This window comes from Centropristis striata, chromosome 24 (assembly GCF_030273125.1).
Source record: "Centropristis striata isolate RG_2023a ecotype Rhode Island chromosome 24, C.striata_1.0, whole genome shotgun sequence".
In the NCBI taxonomy this organism is placed as follows: Eukaryota; Metazoa; Chordata; class Actinopteri; order Perciformes; family Serranidae; genus Centropristis; species Centropristis striata.
The window spans coordinates 10,475,078-10,493,349 of NC_081540.1; the positions used below are offsets into that span (position 1 = coordinate 10,475,078).

An 18,272-nucleotide genomic window follows, 5' to 3' on the forward strand; every position below is an offset into this window, starting at 1 on the left:
GACTCTACTGGGTTGGAGTTAACACTTGAAGCTACTGGTTTGACATCCCTGCTCTCGCGAGTATATGAGGTGCACCGGACATTCTATTGAGTGTAATTTAATCCACTGCAATATTAGACACAGTAAATTGTGTAATACAGAGCAAATGAACGACTGCTGAGGAGACCTTTGACCTCTGACCCAGGAGCCCAGTGTAAATGTCCCGCTTGACACCAAGGGCCTGTTTACACGACAATGCTCTCGGTGTGTCATTTAATATGACATACTTTTCAGAGGCCAACAAATCCATATTAAACATACTTTTTAAAATTGGCCTTTTGTAATATTACATTTTTTGAGACACTGAATTTTAGCTCTTCATTAAATGTAAGCCAAAATCATTATAATTAGAAGAATTTAAATAAATTAAGACATGAAATGTTTCATTCTGCGTGTAATGGATCTATATAATGTGTTATAAACACTTTTTGAATTGAATTAATGACATAAATAAACTTTTCTATCATATTCTAATTTATTGAGATGCACCTGTATCTGCATTCACTACATTGTTGGGGCTGTTTGACTTGGACTACTGGAAATGGACTTTTCCATCATATTCTAATTTACTGAGATGCACCTGTATATAAAATTTAAAGTAATTAATTAGGGAATGGCATTTCCCGCCTCCACTTAATCACACTTTAAACCCTGGCTAGGAGCTACAGCTTGTATGATCCTTTCCACATGAGCTGTAGAGCCATTTAAAAACCCCCCAAAATGAAACAATGAATGGCAACATCTCACTCTCTTCTACCAGGACATGTTTATTTACAGCGGCAAATGACAGGAGTCACAAGTGTTCCACAGGTACGTACAGAGAGACATCAATAGTTCCCACCTCCTGCACAAAGCACACTCAGCAGGGACAGTCCAAGGGACACGGGAGCATGGGGACAAAGAGGACAAATACTGTACACTGAGCTCAAACACACCTGTTTTACCCCCTACAGAAAAAGGACCGAGGCATGGTGGAGGAGACAGAGAGGAAGTGAGGACGGGGGGAGGGGGAGGGGGGGATAAGGGAGGGGGCAGTGGGGTATTTAGACTCATATTCAAATACAAAAGAACATGTACAAATCGTATAGCCTCCAGGCACTGTGCTCCCATATTTACAGTCATCGTAACAGGCAGCGGAACCACTCCATGGCAGGGCCATCCATTTGAGATATGCAGGTACAAGGGCTCGCTGGGAGAAAACAAAGCCAGCACTATGAGGTCTGAGATAAAAACCAATGGAGTCTGAGAGTGAATAGTGGCGAGGGGGCGGCGGCTACAGGGGAGGGAGGGGGCTTGCAGACCCATGCGTGGAGTGCTGCAGCCTGGGGAATTAATCACTGTCGAGAACTACATAATCAGGTCTACCTATCAGAGCGCACTCAGAGTGAGAGCGCTCGCCAACTCAAAGAGGAACACACTCACAGCACTCGGACATTCATACTTGGCACGTGGTCATCATATTCTACTGTATATGACTCGCCCGAGCTGCATCATGGAGCTGAAAAGTGTACTCAATAATACACTTCCGTCAAATATAAATAGATAAAATAAAATAACCAATAAATTAAAACAAAATAAAAGCCTGAAGTTTTGCTCTTTAATTGATTTTTTTTTTTTTTAAATCAGGAGACTTTTATTGTGAAAAATCTAAATGGGCACACACAAACGGCTTAACTTACAATACGTGCAGATACATTCAACACACATACATGCAACCTGATTCAGTGTATTCACTCACTCATGCATGTATGCACACACACACACACACACACACACACATGGCGTTAAAACCAGATTTCTGCAGCCCGTCACTGTACTTTATGATGAGTTACAGCATAAACCTGACATCTAGTCGCACTAGGTAGTTCTACACGTCAGTTTTTCTGTCCAGTGTTGTCGACAACGACCCACAATCCTAAGACTACGTTTCCCAGAATTCACAGCACCACAATTAAATTCAATCTTCTGACACATTCTGTTGCAAAAAAGCAGCACGATCAAAAATTCACTTGAAGGTCTACACTGCTGCAGCGGCATTGGGCCACGAGGGGGGGAGAAAAAGAAAAAGGAGAAGGCACACTAATGCCGTAATTACTGTCTCCATTGAAATACCGTGAAATAGCCTTAGGGCATGGATTTTTCTTAAGGGAAAGCAAATGACTTGAAAAAACAATATTACACCATCACTGAACTTTGGACCAAAACACAACAGAAGAAGAAAAGAAAAAACAGAACAGAAAAAAAAAAGTTTTTTTCATTTGAGGAGCGTTCACAAGAAAAAGCCAAGCCTGTTGCCTTTTGAAAAAAGACACATCCTTTAGGGTATATTTACATAAAAGCTCTGTAAAATATTCTTTTTTTTTCCACCTATGTACAACACATGACAACATCAGAGAGAATAGCGATCAGACCAGGAAACAAAAAAGAAAAAATAGCATCTGAGGCAGATCAGAGACAATAAAGAAACCAATGTTTATCATTAAAAACATACATAACTCACATGTTGATTTATTTCTCGTCAGCATATTGTTTGTTCCCATGCCTTGGGTCCTACCATTCACATAGCAACAATTACATGACACTGTTCAGGGCATTTGTGGCCTTTCAACACATCATTTTTTCATTACTCAAGCTGCATACCAAAATGGCTTACAGTGCAGTTTGAACAAAGATGAATAAAACATACGTATGCACACATTGTTAGAGACGATTGAAGAGTGTCAACAATATAAAAGGCCTTGCTAACAATGCACATGTGTGGTTTAATGCTGTATAGATTGCAACACATTCCTTAAGTTTTTGATTCTTTTAAAAGTTTGTTTTCCTGCAACACAAACTATGATCCACAATAGCCCTTCAGAAAGCATTAGTCGTCAAATATTAAGTCCGAATTTTTCACCTTGGAATGAATGCCTTTAATAAGAACCTGTCGTCACGTTTTCCTGAAGCAATAAAACCTCAAAATCTCATTAAGACCTCAGCTAGATTAAAACGCCATGCCTCGCGTTAGCCTCGACACCTAGCTCGACTATTAAAGGCATAAAAAGGTTGCAGTAGTTTAACACTCAGGCATGGAAACACTCGATTGGGTTCAAATAATTGTGATATCCTGCGGTGAAGGCCCATGCGTTTTGCTCTGACAAAGGAAAGAGCATTAGCGGTGTGAGCTTAAGGGCACACTAGCATAGGAGCTTTGCCTGTCTTTGTGTAAGGAGTCATAATGGGGGCTGATTTATCACCATTTAACTGCATGAGAGTCTATGGGAAATAAAAAAATGGTGGAAAAAATGGGACAAAAAAAAAATACAATCGTTGAGCCTTCCACTGATGCCATGTTTTTAAGAACATGATACATTTATCACTCAGGGTGTCTAAAAGATCGACCCTTTCTCTCTATTTTCTCCCTATTATTTGTATTTACACATGCCTGTCACTGGGGCATTGTTATAAACAGATATGGTATTTTACTCCACTATTTTCCAGCGTTGTAGTTGCTCTGGGTTTTGGTCTCGTGATCCGAATGTTCTTTTGGTAGCGAGGGGACCGACCCTTTTACGCTTTGCTGTCGTCGGGCTTTGTGTGGATGCTGTTGTCACTGTGCACTTTGATTTCAATCGTATCCGGCTTGAGAGACTCTTTTCCATTTTCTTCCTTCAGTGGTAGTTTCCTGTGGTAAAATACAGAAAAACAAACGGGGAAATTGGTTTAAGATTGGGACATTTCACTGCTGAGTTATTACAGAAAGTCAAATAAACACGTACAATTACTGTGAACAGGCACAGAGTTGATAGTGACCACTGAGAGGATGTCTCATGAAGCAGGCACATACGTTGAATGCTAACTAAATTAGAACTAAATTACTACCATGACAGCGTGGGGTTTAATGGTTTTTCCACAGAAAAGGTGCACTTCTTCCTTTAGAGACTACCGGTAATCACCTTTTAGACCTTTTAGTGCATGAATGAGTCGCCCCCATTGGGATTAATAAAGCTGAATATAATTGAAGTGAAAAGGCAGCAGGGATATTAAATATAAAAGTCTCTACAGAGCTGCACACAGGCCTAAAGAAACAGACCGTTCATATTAATGCTTCAATTGGACTTGGATGGTAAGCTAAAATAGTGATGAGTTTGCTGCTTGTGATGTGTTTATTTCAAAAATTATTAATATCTGCTGGCTGAGAAAGGATGTGGACATGAATAATCATGAAAGAAAGAAAGATTGAGGGGAAAGGTTATGGTCTTTGTTAAATACTGAAAAACTGAAAACAGAAAGCACCAGATATTATGTTTTCTGTCAAAATATAAACAAATTTAAAATATTTTCTGAATCTAAAAAGGTGCAATTTGTAATTACTGGCCACATATTCCAAAAAGTGAACAAATATTTAAACTTGTGCAAGTAATGCATGGTTTAATAAATGCAACAATTACACTTAAGATTAAAGTTAGACACATAATAAAGCTGCAAGTTCGTCAAAACTGTAAAGAAAACTTTCTAAATCACAATTAAGTCAGACACCAAACTGAGAATATGTGTTCAAGAGACTGTTGTAATGGACAGGTCCCCGGAGAGTCTTATCTCCATCCCGGAAGAGCTAGCTTGCTCAGCAGGCCACACAGAGACCAACAGCCAGGTAGAGATGCGATGCGGGATTGGGAGTAGAGTCTGCACAGTCTAGACTAAGTTGGGGTTGTTTTCGTGTTGCCTCCTCTCCAGTATTGCTGTAACGCAGCTATCCGTATTATGGTTGGTAATCCACAGTCTCACATTGTCCAGTTTGCAAGTTACGTTGTTTAGGTAAGTTACGTGAATCACATTTTTTAATGTAACTTACGTTTTTTACGCAACTTGCGTTGGTCAAGTGACCCTTGTAACTACTTCACTCAGGCATTTACGTACATTTATTTACTGTTTTAACTGTCTTTTATAACGCCTTGCCAGGAAGTTTTTGGGCCTAAATGTAGGTCAGTTGTTTTTTCCAACATAAATCCACAGAAACTGCAGTCTTTTTTACAACCGCAAACTGTATGTGTGCGCTATTTTAGAACACGCCGATGTACCGCGAGTCGTAAATGTGCCGTAATAAGTGGTAATGACACACAACCTCTTCTGACGTTTAGATTGGAGAACTTGTTGCTATATAAAATAACCACATGGTAAAACCTATTTTTCTAAACTCCAAACTTCATGTTAGCAAAACAGCACCTCTCCGGTTAACTCCAGCTTCGCACCCTTGTGCACGAATGAGAACATAGAGCTATCCATGTGATGGTTGGTAATCTGCAGTCTCACGTCGTCCAACGTGCTAACAAGAGAGCAGCTGTTGACAAAAAAGACATTCTGGTAGAGCAGGTTTTGGCTTGACTGGCTCAGTTCTGCTTCTTCTTGCATCGACACCCATGGCTCCTCTCTGCCGACTGTTGGTCTCTGTGCGCTCTGCTGAGCAATTCATTTAGCGTTCTTGGAGCTTGACTGGTATCCAGGACTAAAAGTCAGGATATTTCAGGTACCTGCATTTTTCAAATTTAGTGGTATAAAAATGCAATTGTGAGCATTGAGCTATGAGCAGAGTGAAGACAGATCATATCTATGGATATGAAATATCAGATTTTAGGTTTTAACTGTCATAATAACTGGAAAATCTCAACATTTTACTAAACAAAAACCAGTGGCTTTCTTTTATCCTATAAGTCCTTGTTGCTCACTGTTCTCTCAGCTTGACTGATTGTTGTTGCTTTTTTCAGTGCTGTGCTCTCATTTTTCTGTTGACCTGAATAACATCACCTCAGAGCTGGCACATCTACCGTTTGCGTTTGATTCATTTTCACGAGAAAAAAAGAAGAAGATAAAATATACATTGGTGTGTTAGCCATTTGATTGGCTGCCTGCCTCTCCTCAGGCGCGGCTGTTCCTCTCATCCTCCATGAGTCTAGTTTTGATTAATTCAGCAGAAGGACATCACATCTTTATTTTTATGATAATGTGGCCACAAGATGAAAATCTAAGCAAGATGTGTTTCCAGTAATGTGATGTATGAGAGCTTTTATCTGTGTCCCGCTGAAAACGACTGCAGTTAATGCAGAGACCGGGTAAAAATCTGAATAGAATAATACAGCGGCATAATTTAACTTAAATAGTCACAATTTGGATTATTATGCAGTAAAAGCAAGAAATAAATCATTCTGTGCTATCACAGGTGGCTCATTGTGTCTGGTCCCCATATCTACACAGTTGTAATATCTGCAGGAGGCATATTTACAATAACTAATCTGCAAGGAATCCATTTTATTTGCTGTAACCACTTAAATACTAAAGCCTAACCAAAAACCACTTATTGACAAGCCAACAGGGACACATTCATTGTGAAAATATGGCCTCTGTAAGGGCCCGTGTGAATTGAACAGTGGTCAATTCATCTTTTGTTGTCTCATTTTGAAAATAAAACCCTGTGTGGACGTTTCAGCAAGGGACTTCTCAAGACAATTTGTCCCCCAGCAGAGGCTTGCTCCGACGCCTCGACAACAAAAGACACAGACAACAATAAACATTGAAAGTGCAAAAATATGAGGAAAATATTGAGTTGCATCCCTTTTTGCACATCAAAGCTTCAAAATCCTTTCTTCTACAGTGCATCTTTTGGGATTGGTATAGATTTAATAAGGGAAATCAATAAAGAACTGGGGCTGTTACCCAGATTCACCTCATCACTGTCCCTCATATTCACTGTGTATTTTTCTGATTCTATCCAGAGATTTGGAACAAAGGATTCGGTCACGAGTAGAGAAAGAATGTAAATTTAAGATGTTCTGTGTCAGGATACCAGCAGGCCAGTATTAACACATTTGCTTAGGGCTACTCATTTCCTGAGTTCACAATGCTTTTTGCTTCTAATTAACTCCACCAAGGTCAAGTGTTTGTTTGTTTTTCAGCAGGATTGCGGGAAAACTATTGGTCCGATTTTTCTAAAACTTGGTGGAAGAGTGGAACATGGACCAAGGAAGAACCCATTCAATTTTGGAGTGGATCCACATCAAAGGGACAGATACACACATCGATTTTCACGTTTGTTAACATTATGAAATAGAGCTTTGGCGGACATTTGAGTGCCAAACTAGTTACCTCCGCCAAAGACGTTATTTTTCAGTTTGGTTTGTTTATTTGTTAGCAGGAATACAGACATACTACTAGCCACATTTTCATGACACTTGGTGTAAGGGTGCTGCATTAGCCAAGGTAAAAACCCATACTTTTCGGAGTAGATCTTTTTATTTTCATTAAAATTGCAAGGGTATTGTAGGGCTGGGCAATATGGCCAACATGTTCTAATATGGCAAGTTTTCTGGTAATTCAATAAATAAATAGTCTTTTTACAGCCTGTTCTCTCGTCAAAAACGTCAGTATAGGTCGTGTGTACAGGCAGCGAAAAACAAGCGATATTGGCGTATTTTACCGACAATGTGTCTGGCATCTTGCCTACGTAGTAGCGATTGACGGCGAAGCAAAGTTGAAATGGTGGATTAATGCCTTCAGTTGGAGGCTGGGGTGGTTGATGGGGCGAACAAGCAGCGGATTTTTACCCTGGAGAGCCAGGTTCAAGTCCTATGTGAATTTTTAACTTAAGTTAAGTGAATCACGTTTTTGACCCTCACGTTTTTTTTTTACGTAACTTTACGTAACTTGCGGTAGTCACTTGACAAAGTGACGAACAATGACTTTGTTCGTCACTTTGCATGAGAGGCATAAACTATCCATCTATTGATGCAATTTGAGTGAAGGTTCTGTTCTAGCCCTTCTTTTAGCCATAGATCAGAAAAAAATAGCATTTTCATGGTTTCATGTGCTCGGACTGAGAAAAAAACCCAAATGTACATCTTGGTAACTGAAGATATAAGATGTCTTGGAATGATTCATATGTTGTTGCAGGAGTGAAATTTGTTTGAAACTGACCTCCTTTTTAGATTTGACTCCAGCAATGTAATATTAAACTTTAATTTAATTGACCTTTCATCAAATATAAGACACGACCCAGTAATGCACAAAGCTGATGTATTCTTTTAATTAAGGATTTATATCTCAATAACTTCTCTAAATGTAAAGACCTAATGGTTCCACAGTGTCCAATGATGGTCTAATGCTCTTTCACATCATTGGACTTTTTATTACATAAACAGTGAATAGTCAAAAGGAATCTACACTGCACAAAATCACCCTCAAATAGTCCTACTAGATGTTTACCAACTCCAAGGGAGGTTTTCAGTGAGATCATGAATGTGAAACAGTAGCCCTGCGTGACACTGTACCTAATAAGCCCAAATATTGCAATTGGCCAGAGGGGGTTCCCCTTTGGTTGATTGGTGGATGTTAAAGTTTCTGCACAGTGGAGCCAATTTCATGTCCCATTAGCTCCATGCAAACCCAGATTGGACTTATGTTCAGATGGGGAGATTTTCTCAACATATGGGGAAGTCTTGATGTTTCTCTTGAGTGTAGACGCCAAACAAATGCATTTACTGAACCAACACATTGATACATTTTGTCATTAAAAAGTTGGGGTAGTAACTGCTGACGCCTCTGTATCCAGTAACACTCTTTGCTTTCCAGCCCACTGTGTAATATTTTACTCATCTGTGTCACACACCTACATTTATTCAAATATAACACTCCATAGCGACCTGTAGAGACGAACCTGTGATGCACGCCCCCCTGCATTTTCTACACTCCAAGCCAATTTCTTTATTCCCCTCTGATGTGTTAAGTGAATTGTAATCTCCACAGGCAGCTGCTTAAGTCACACAAGTCTCCCACGTTCTTAACTTATTAACTATATCCATAAAAATTGATCAAGGTTCCTACTTTTACTTTGGGCACAGAGCTTTGGAAACAAATAACAGAAGTGAATCGTAGGTGGTGCCAAAGATTTTTCTTGCTGGGGTTAATTGCTTATTTTAATTATTTATTGGTGGTGCAAGTAAATACGTGAATATGTGTTGCTTTTGGAATTGATTCAAGCATCATATGACTACTACAAACACGTGTGTTGATTGAAAAATAAAAGATAGAATCTGATAGAATTATTAATGAGATGCAGACGTCACAGTCAACTTTGGAAAACTTTGAAAGATACATGTTTAAGTCTGAATGACAGGAAAACGGCACAGCTCAAATCACAACAAATTAACACATCCTCATACCTAAATCCCATAATAGGTTGTTTGCCAATGACTACCAAAAAGACGTATATGACCACTGGTATTTAATATTGGGAAACATACACAGTTTGGTTAGTTGTAGGCAACACATCTACATGGTCAGTTTACGAAAAGAAAAAAAAAGGGTTTGGCTTACAATATGTACATTTGTGACCGTTATTGCAACATGTCAGTAGGGCTGGGCGATATGGACCAAAAGTCATATCCTGATATATTTAGGCTGAATAACGATACATGTCACAAGTATTTGAATTTGATTTTATTGAAACCGTTTATTTTAGTAAACACAAATACTGCATACCAACAGGAGTACATTTTTTTTTTTTTAAATCAAAGCTCCATAAAGTGCATAAAGTGCAATAAAAAAAGTATTTTAAATAAAAACAGCCCATGAAATAAAATAGGCCAATCTTTTTCTGAAATAAATATATTTATATGAGAAAAGAATAACGAACATTACAAAAGACAAACCCGAGTAAGGGCAGCATTTATATATAAAGCAGCTTGCCTGGATGAGGGATCACAAATTGAACTATATAGATATATGCGATATGGTCTAATTCCATTTCGTATTTAAAATATATATATATTGATATATTTTTCATATCGATATATCGCCCAGCCCTACATAACTTGGTAAAATGAGTAAATGTTGACTTTTGACCCAGGACACAAACAGCAGTCTCAAGGATTTCATTCTGGACTCTTCTTCCAAACTCACATCAAATCTGCCACAAAAAAATACTTTCTTTCACTTCAAGAACATCTCCAGTCTCCGGCCCTCACTCCCTGACTCTGAGGCAGAACTCCTATTCATGCCCCTCACCTCCTGCCTGGAGTCCTGTCAGGGGTTTCAAGTTGATCCCTTAGCAGGCTCCAGTGCATCCACAACTCTGCCACTAGAGTTCTCACCCGGTCCAGGCCCTGGCAGCACATCACCCCCACCCTCATCCACCTCCACTGGCTCCCAATCAAGTCACGTATCAAATAAAAACTCCTCCGGCTGACCTACAAATCCCTCCATGCCCTCACCCCTCCATACCTCACTGATCTCATCCACCCCTACACACCGCCCCAAAAGCCGTGGTCCTCTAAAACTTTTGCCCCCACCCTTTGGAACTCTCTCCCGGACAATATCCGCAATGCTGCATCTCTGGACATTTTCAAAAAACTCATCAAGCGCCATCTGTTCACCAAGCCTTTGGCCTCAGTTAACCCCCTCAACCCTGTCATCAGTGCCTATTTTTTCAGTTATGTCCCATGTAAAATGTCCTTGGGTTTCTTTAAAGTTATTATGTAGACTAGACCTCCCTCATTTTCCAATATTCAACAATAGATTCAACAATATGGCAGCCAATATAGTTAATTTTTGAGCTTGAAATACATCTGGTACCAATTTAATTACTTCAAAATACTCAGAAGGCTGCTTTCTGAAGCAAACAACTCTATTAAGGAATATTTAACTTTATTATATACCATATCAACCAGTTCTAGAAATAAATAACAGAATAAATAGCTAAATCAGTACACTATGTTCAGTCAATTGCTATATAAATGGCTATATGGCATCATTTCTACACTGTAAAAAAAGATAAACAATAGCTACTCAATAAAATTGAGGCAACAGATTGCACGCAATATTATTAATTAAATCTAACTATGTTACAAGTTGAGTTAATAACAACTTAACAGGAAGTGCCTGTCAATTAAAAATGGACTAATTCTATTGTGTTGGATTCATTCAAAATTCTCTTGATTCAGAATTACATACACATAAAGATTATATTTAATATGGTCAAAATAAGTAGATTCTATCTCAAACATTTTATATTAAAGTTACTTAAACAACTGCCTCAAAATCAAGGACACATTTATATTTAATACATTTTATCAAATATATTAAGTAAAATAAAATGACTACAGAATAATTTATTACAGTGTAAATCACCCAAAGCATCATTTTCTGCATTACTATGTTCTGAAATAAAAAGATTTTCTTATCGACACATATCAGAAAACATCAATGTCAATGCTAATGCTACCAATATGTCTGTGCTTTACACTAAATGTAAATATGAGTTAGGGGTGGGCGATATGGCCCTAAAAGAATATCACGATATTGCAGGCTATTTTTGCGATAACGATATTCTTGACAATATTAGGAAATACTTAAAAAGATATAGAAAATATGATTTTTTTTTGTCTGTTTAAATAATTAAAAATCAAAAATGTAGTTTGAAGTGCAAATCTCAACATTTGCCAAACAAATTTTTTTAGTCTTGACTCTTGAGTATGAGCAAATAATTAAAAAAAACATTTAGGGGTTCCGGGGGCATATTTTAATGACATTTTGTAAAGGAAAATATGTTTGTGTATGTTTTATTTAAGGCATCTTATTTTGACAGTCTTCTTGTAAGTTCTGTGGTGGATTCTCTTAACACACCGTGCTCTTATTTTGAAAGCTGCATGTGTTTAGCTACAGGGAGTAAGTAGCTTTTTGTGATTAAAACAACTTTAACCACTACATCAAGAAGTAAGAACGTTGCCAATATCATGATATGCATTTTTTTAACCATAAAAAAAAGAAACTGATATTATTGTGAATGATGCGATATGGCACACCCCTAATATGAGTTGTAAAAAGCTGGTCACAAAGACGACTTTCGGTCTGGGACTTTCGGTCTTCGTCAAAAGAAATTTGTGTGAGCCATCAGAAAGTTAGTCTTACTCTTTAGCGAGTGAGGTTTGGTTGTGGATACTTTTATTCAAGCAGGGCACTAGCTCGTCTGGCTGCCAACTGGCTAACCTCTCTAACAGTGCTGCCAACAGTGAGGAGCAGCAGAGGAGCTGCAGTACATATCACAGGTGGTCGCCCCCTGTTGTTCTAACTCTCCCTCTCATCTCTCATGCCTGGCTTCACTTACAGGACTCATTTTCACTAGTTTCTGATTTCTCTTGACGAGGCCGTTTGATGAATAAATAATGCATTTTCATCATGCTGCGACAATTGGGGCTGCTGTTGGACTGGATCAACTGGAAAAAGGAAGAAACAGCCGGATAAGGAAGATCAGAGAGCATAATATAAGGCAAACATCTGGATTTTTATTTTCTTTGGCTACTCTAATACCCACACATCGCCTTTGAAATTAGACAATTAACCAGCAACACTTTTTCCCCGCTGTATGATTCTCATGAAGCCAATATGTAAACTATGTGTCCAGAAAGTTTCTGAGGCTCCATAGGCACCCTGCTGCTGACAGCACAGCTGGATGTGGAGACTAAGTCACCATGATGCAGCTGGTTTGGTTTGAACAGACACTTTTGATGTTAATTCCCAGTTGCAAGGAATACATCACAAGTTTTAAAATAATACAATATTGTGTTGATTCTTTGGATACAATAGTATAGATAACGATATCACAAAGTCTACCACAATACAACCATTGTGTTGTTTTTTTATTTTTTTTTGGGGGGCCTGTGATGATACAATATCATATATCCATTTAACATAGTCAGTTACATTTATATCAACTTACAAAAAGTTTAATTGAATATAATTTGAAATGGAAAATGTGATTGAAATATGATTTGAACATTTTATTATTGAGCTCTTACAGATATTTGATTAAAAATATATATGTTTGATTTCAAGAATAAATGCAAGGTAGATTTTCAAAATAAAGGTGTATGATATGTTTGATTAGGGCTGTGAATAAAGGTAAGATAGATTTTCAAAATAAAGGTGTATGATATGTTCGATTAGGGCTGTAAATAAATGTAAGGTAGATTTTCAAAATAAAGGTGTATGATATGTTCGATTAGGGCTGTGAATAAATGTAAGGTAGATTTTCAAAATAAAGGTGTATGATATGTTCGATTAGGGCTGTAAATAAATGTAAGGTAGATTTTCAAAATAAAGGTGTATGATATGTTCGATTAGGGCTGTAAATCTTTTTATTGTACAATTTGCTGTATTCTTTTGTCTTAAGACTGAAGTTTGGAATAATGGATATTAATCAGTAATTAATATCTCTTGTATTTTTAAAACGCAGACCAACTTCAACCCAGAATGTTTTGTTTTTACGCATTAAATATTTCAAATTACTCTCAAAAATGTAAATGTTAATTCTGAAAGCACTAAAATTTATATTTTCACTTTGCATCAATCATATTGGATTGTTAACCCTGAAACCTATATATTGTTGTAGCATTACAACAAAAGAGTCAATATAGACAAAAGAGCTCTGTGGTTGATAAGACAGGTTACCTTTTAACACAGAGATCATTCTTATAGTTTTAACAATATCATAAAACTTGTGATAATTTTTTTGGGTCAAAGTCGAAGGTAAACATGATTTGGATTTTCTCTCAAATGCAGAGGGAAATAATGTGATTCAGCCTTATTTTTCTGCAAGAGTAACTCTCTATGCACTCACACACTCCCTTAGAAGTTGCATTTAAAATATTGTTTGGGGCACGAAGCAAACAGAAATGCTCCTAGGTCTTTGACAGGCCTCTTTGATAATGTTGCAATAGCCAGCAGCTGCGTGCACCTCATGTTGGGCCGGGGAGATATCGGAGTGTGAATGCAGATGTGTGTTTGCAATCTGTAAGCCTCTAAGTGACACCAAAGCACAGCAGGGGCGACTTGTTCTTCCCTCTGCCGACGTTAATTAAGCACAAGGCCATCTACGGCAGGCCGCGACTTCGGCTGACGACAATCCCTGCATTCACCAAGATAAATTAGCTGGCCCCGGGTCTAAACAACACAGTGTCGCAGGGGTGTTTGTTTACACTGAATCTTTACATTTCCATTCATTTTTTCAGAGTATTTTATCATAGTTGACATGCAGGCTCTTGAAGTGAGCTTAGAAGTGGAAATCTTACTCAAGGACACTCTGTCAGAGCTGCTGATGGACACTGTTTACAAGGGAATCAGAGACCTTGTTACTACATCTGTTAAAGAAATCACCATGTGTGCATAATTGCCTGGGAAGAATGGACACTTTTCTCCAAGGCAAACTAGATTTTTCTTCTTTTTTTTTTTTTTAATTCTCAAAGTCAGGTGTGCTCCCTCCACACCATCCGCTTTTTGTTTGCTCTGGAGTGAAGATGAAGTGCTGCAAAATCACACTTAATTAAATGTCAGATGTCTGCCGCTCCAGAATTTAAAATTTAAATGCTCTCTACATGTCAATAGCACAAACTGTCTTGTCTCCTAAAAAGTTTGCATAATCAAGAGTCTCTGTAGCTTTATACTTGCATGACAATGACTGATAAAATGCTCTTGCTTGCATAATAAAATGCAATGTGGCACAAAGCAGTAATTGCAATAGGGCATCTAATCATGGGTGACTGACCGAAAGTAGTTACAATCCATCAATCTTAATGAATTCACTGTGGCTTTAACTTCATTTTCTGCAACACAACATCCCAAAACTACATCTTTATGTGGACAAAAAGCCTTATCTTGCTGAGACAACAGCACATTTCCACCAATAATACTGTCATTAACAAAATTAACAAAACAATTATGTAACATTTGCCATCCACAAATCACTGTGTAGATATTTATCAAAAAAGTTTTATATCATAGTGGGCTGCTAAGCTGTGTGTGTGGCCTCGAGTCACATGACTTGGACTCCAGTCATGAATTTGATAACTTTTGACTCGACTTGACAAAATGTAAAGAGACTTGCAACTCGACTTAAGAACTTGTGACTTCACTTGGACTTGAGCCTTTTGACTTGAAAAGACTTGCTACTTTCCCCAAAACCCAAAGATTAAAACTCAACATCCAATCAAATTCGATCCATGTTATTTTGATCCGACAGCATCCATCCAATCAAATTGCAAGTCAACCAATGAAGAAGAACTGTCAAAAAACGGCGTCAGTTGGCAAAAATGATACCAAAAAACTACGAGTGGTCAACAAAAAAGAATGCCGAGGTCGAAGATTACAGCAACAACTTCGACTTCGTCCAACATTTGAAGTCGCACAAAGAACGATAAGTTTTGAATGAATGCTAACGCTAGCTTCTTGGCTAAGTAGCCTAGCTTTGCTAGCGGCATTGCTAAATTAGTTAGAATAAAACCACACAGAGACAATATGAGATGAGAATAGACAGGACAGAAACTGCTGTGGAACTAGGTTATAGTGCAATATGCTCTTGTATGCACTTGTTTTTTTTCAAATGTGTTTCAAGAATGTTCTTGCAAAAAAAAGTTTTGATAAATAAATACAGGTTTTAAAAGCATACATGATCCGTGTAAATAATGTTTTTTTTAAAAGGACTCGAAAGGACTTCAGACTTAAACTGTATGACCTGGCACTTGACTTGAGACTTGTCAGTCTTGACTTGGGACTTGAGGTTAAAGACTTGAGACTTGTGACTTGCAAAACAATGACTTGGTCCACCTCTGGGCTGTGGCACCTGACTTCAATACTTGCTGAGTCATCGACCACCTCAAAGACAGTTTCTTACTTTCTTTTACAGTATTTTTTTCATGGCAAATATTGTTCGTGGATAGAAAGTGGTCCAACACAACATACACTGACAAATGTCAAAATAAAACTATGAAATTGCAACTCAAAGTGTGCATTGTTGTTCAGTGTTTGGAGGTGTTATACCAATGTTTTTCTTCCTTCTATCATTTCAGGATACAAGAGCCTTAGCTGTAATCTGGCATTCTGTTTCCTATTTCCTGTCGAGAGTCATCTGAGGATGAAAACACTTTCAGTGAGCTTCTCTTCTTACCACTGAAGTCTAAGTAAACAGCTCACTGACGTCAGCACAAAGCTCTCCTGAATCACCTGAATATAGACACTGTCACTGTGCCATAACACAGTTTTATATTGTGTCAGTTTATGGACAGAATTCATTGTTTGTATGTTGGGCTATGACCACTTTCATATCAGTTATTTACTGTATTACCTTGAATTTGTAAAGAAAAGTTGAACAAAGAATCTGAAAACAAAGTAAATCCTTGTTGAATTGGTGTAAATGGATGCCAGGTTTAAAAACAGCAAAACTCAAGAACATCATTTCCTGCCAAAAGGTAATGGACTGGAACTTGTAGGTATGCCACAATTTTCTCCCCTTAAAAATGACAATAAAGGTCCTTTGTAGGCAACCAAGTATAACTCATTTTTACGTTTTAGACTGTCCTCTGCCCCATTTTTATGGATGTAGTAGTAATGATTGATGGCAAAGTGGAGTTTAAATGGCGGGAGGCATTTAAAGGAGAACGGAGAACATGTGAAAAAAAGTAAACGATGTAATTGAAACATCACAGAACTTCCTTTTTTACGTAACTTCAGTGGCTCACGTCACCCTCCTAACTACTTCACTTCCTGCATTTATGTACATTAATTTACTGTTTAAACTACGGATGGGCGTTTGGAAGAAACCTGTCAACTTGAGCATCAATAACGTTAACGGTCAATTAATCTATTAATAAAATAAAATATATATATACAGTACTATTCAAAAGCCTGTTTTGATAACGGACAGTTTTATTTTGAAAGGATGAAAAGTGACTTCCTGTCGATCCTAAAACTAACTCAGATTATACTGTAAAGAAAACTTCAAGGAGTTTAATATTTTATGTTTTAGCCCCCGAAGAGGCATGAGGTTAGTTTTCACAGTAATCTTGCATATTTAAGTGTGTTTTGTGTTTAAATAAGTTTTGGATAAAATTAAACCTAGTAATTAATGCTAGCAAGGTTTGATACAGTAAGCTAGTTTTGCTCAAATTAATACTCTTGTATTTCTGTGTGTTTTATAATTGTTTTTGCAACTTTCAGTTTGCAAATCAATTATTATCCCATCCCCAGTCTTTTTTAACGCCTAGCGACAAAGTTTTTGCCATAAACCTAGGTCAGTGATTTTGTAGCATAAATTCACAGAAACTGCAACCTTTTTTACAAACCGTATGTGTAGTATTTTTAGAATGCTCTGCTCCGATCTGTTACGTAAGCTGCAAAAGGCTCATATGTACGTTATGGGTGGGATTGACAAACGACTTAATCTGTCATTAGTTTGAGGATTTTTTTTATTTTTTTCAATGAGGAATCTTTGTATTGTTAAAAGTAATTTAGGTTGACTGTTCGGATGGTGCTAGAAAGGGGGCAAAAGGGCCAAATTTACAGTCTTTCAAAAAGGAGATCTGTGTTCTAGCCCATTGGAAGTTATGTCTGGAAGTACAATTTTAAAGCCTTACTTAACCATTTATAGCATTAGCAATGTGTTTAAAACAGTGATGGTGATGTCGTAACATAGATTGGCACAAGAGCAGTGGTCACTTGTCAACATTGTGTGGCAGTCCATTTCGCTTGTCATATTTCGTAAAATATAAAGTTTCGTATTTCAGTTATACGAACCCCTTTATGGGAACATGTTGCAAAACTATTTCAAAACATCTGTTTCGAACTCTCGCACAACTTGTGTACTATAATCCAAGTCGGGTTTATTCAGTCTTTTGTCAAGTACTTCCCAAAGTCATGTATTGTTCTGCAAAATAATAAAGAAGTTTCAAACTAATTTCAACACTTTTTCTGTTGTTAAAGTTGACCTCCACTTACTTCAATTCATAAAGGACAAACCACGATTTCTTTTTTTTGGATCCTCTGCTCATGGTCAAGGCATGAGGGAAAAATGTTTTTTGCATGGATACAAGGCAACATGTGGTGACTAAGAGATAGAAATGTTGATCTCAGGTTCAAGTATTCCTTCAAAAATCCAATTTGTGACACCATTCAAAATTACCTTTGTGCCACCTGGCAGCTGAATACAAACACAGAACTTTTCCAATAATAGCAAATCTTGCTCCGAATTTGAGTCGAGACTGAACTTTTATGACGCTGTCCCTTCGGTGCACGCTGGGAGGCGAATGAAGGACCAGATTGGGGCGCTAATCTATTCCTGGATCAATGACTGACAGGATGGGAGTGGATTTGCCACTGTGACTATCAGCAGCAGTGAATGAGAAGACAGAAGCCTCAAGACAATGCTGAAAAAG

At 37.8% G+C, this 18,272-nt stretch overlaps 1 protein-coding gene across 2 annotated transcripts in view; it reads right to left on the reverse strand.

Annotated features, from left to right (window-relative positions):
* Positions 1-790: 790 nt before the first annotated feature.
* Positions 791-18,272, reverse strand: part of LOC131962945 (neural cell adhesion molecule 2-like) — a 433,656-nt gene continuing 416,174 nt past the window's right edge. For both annotated transcript variants that reach the window (XM_059328060.1, XM_059328059.1), the window contains exon 17: positions 791-3,706. In XM_059328060.1, coding sequence (XP_059184043.1) covers positions 3,592-3,706 — 115 coding nt within the window. In that variant the 3' untranslated portion in view covers positions 791-3,591. The remainder of the gene's footprint in view (positions 3,707-18,272) is intronic.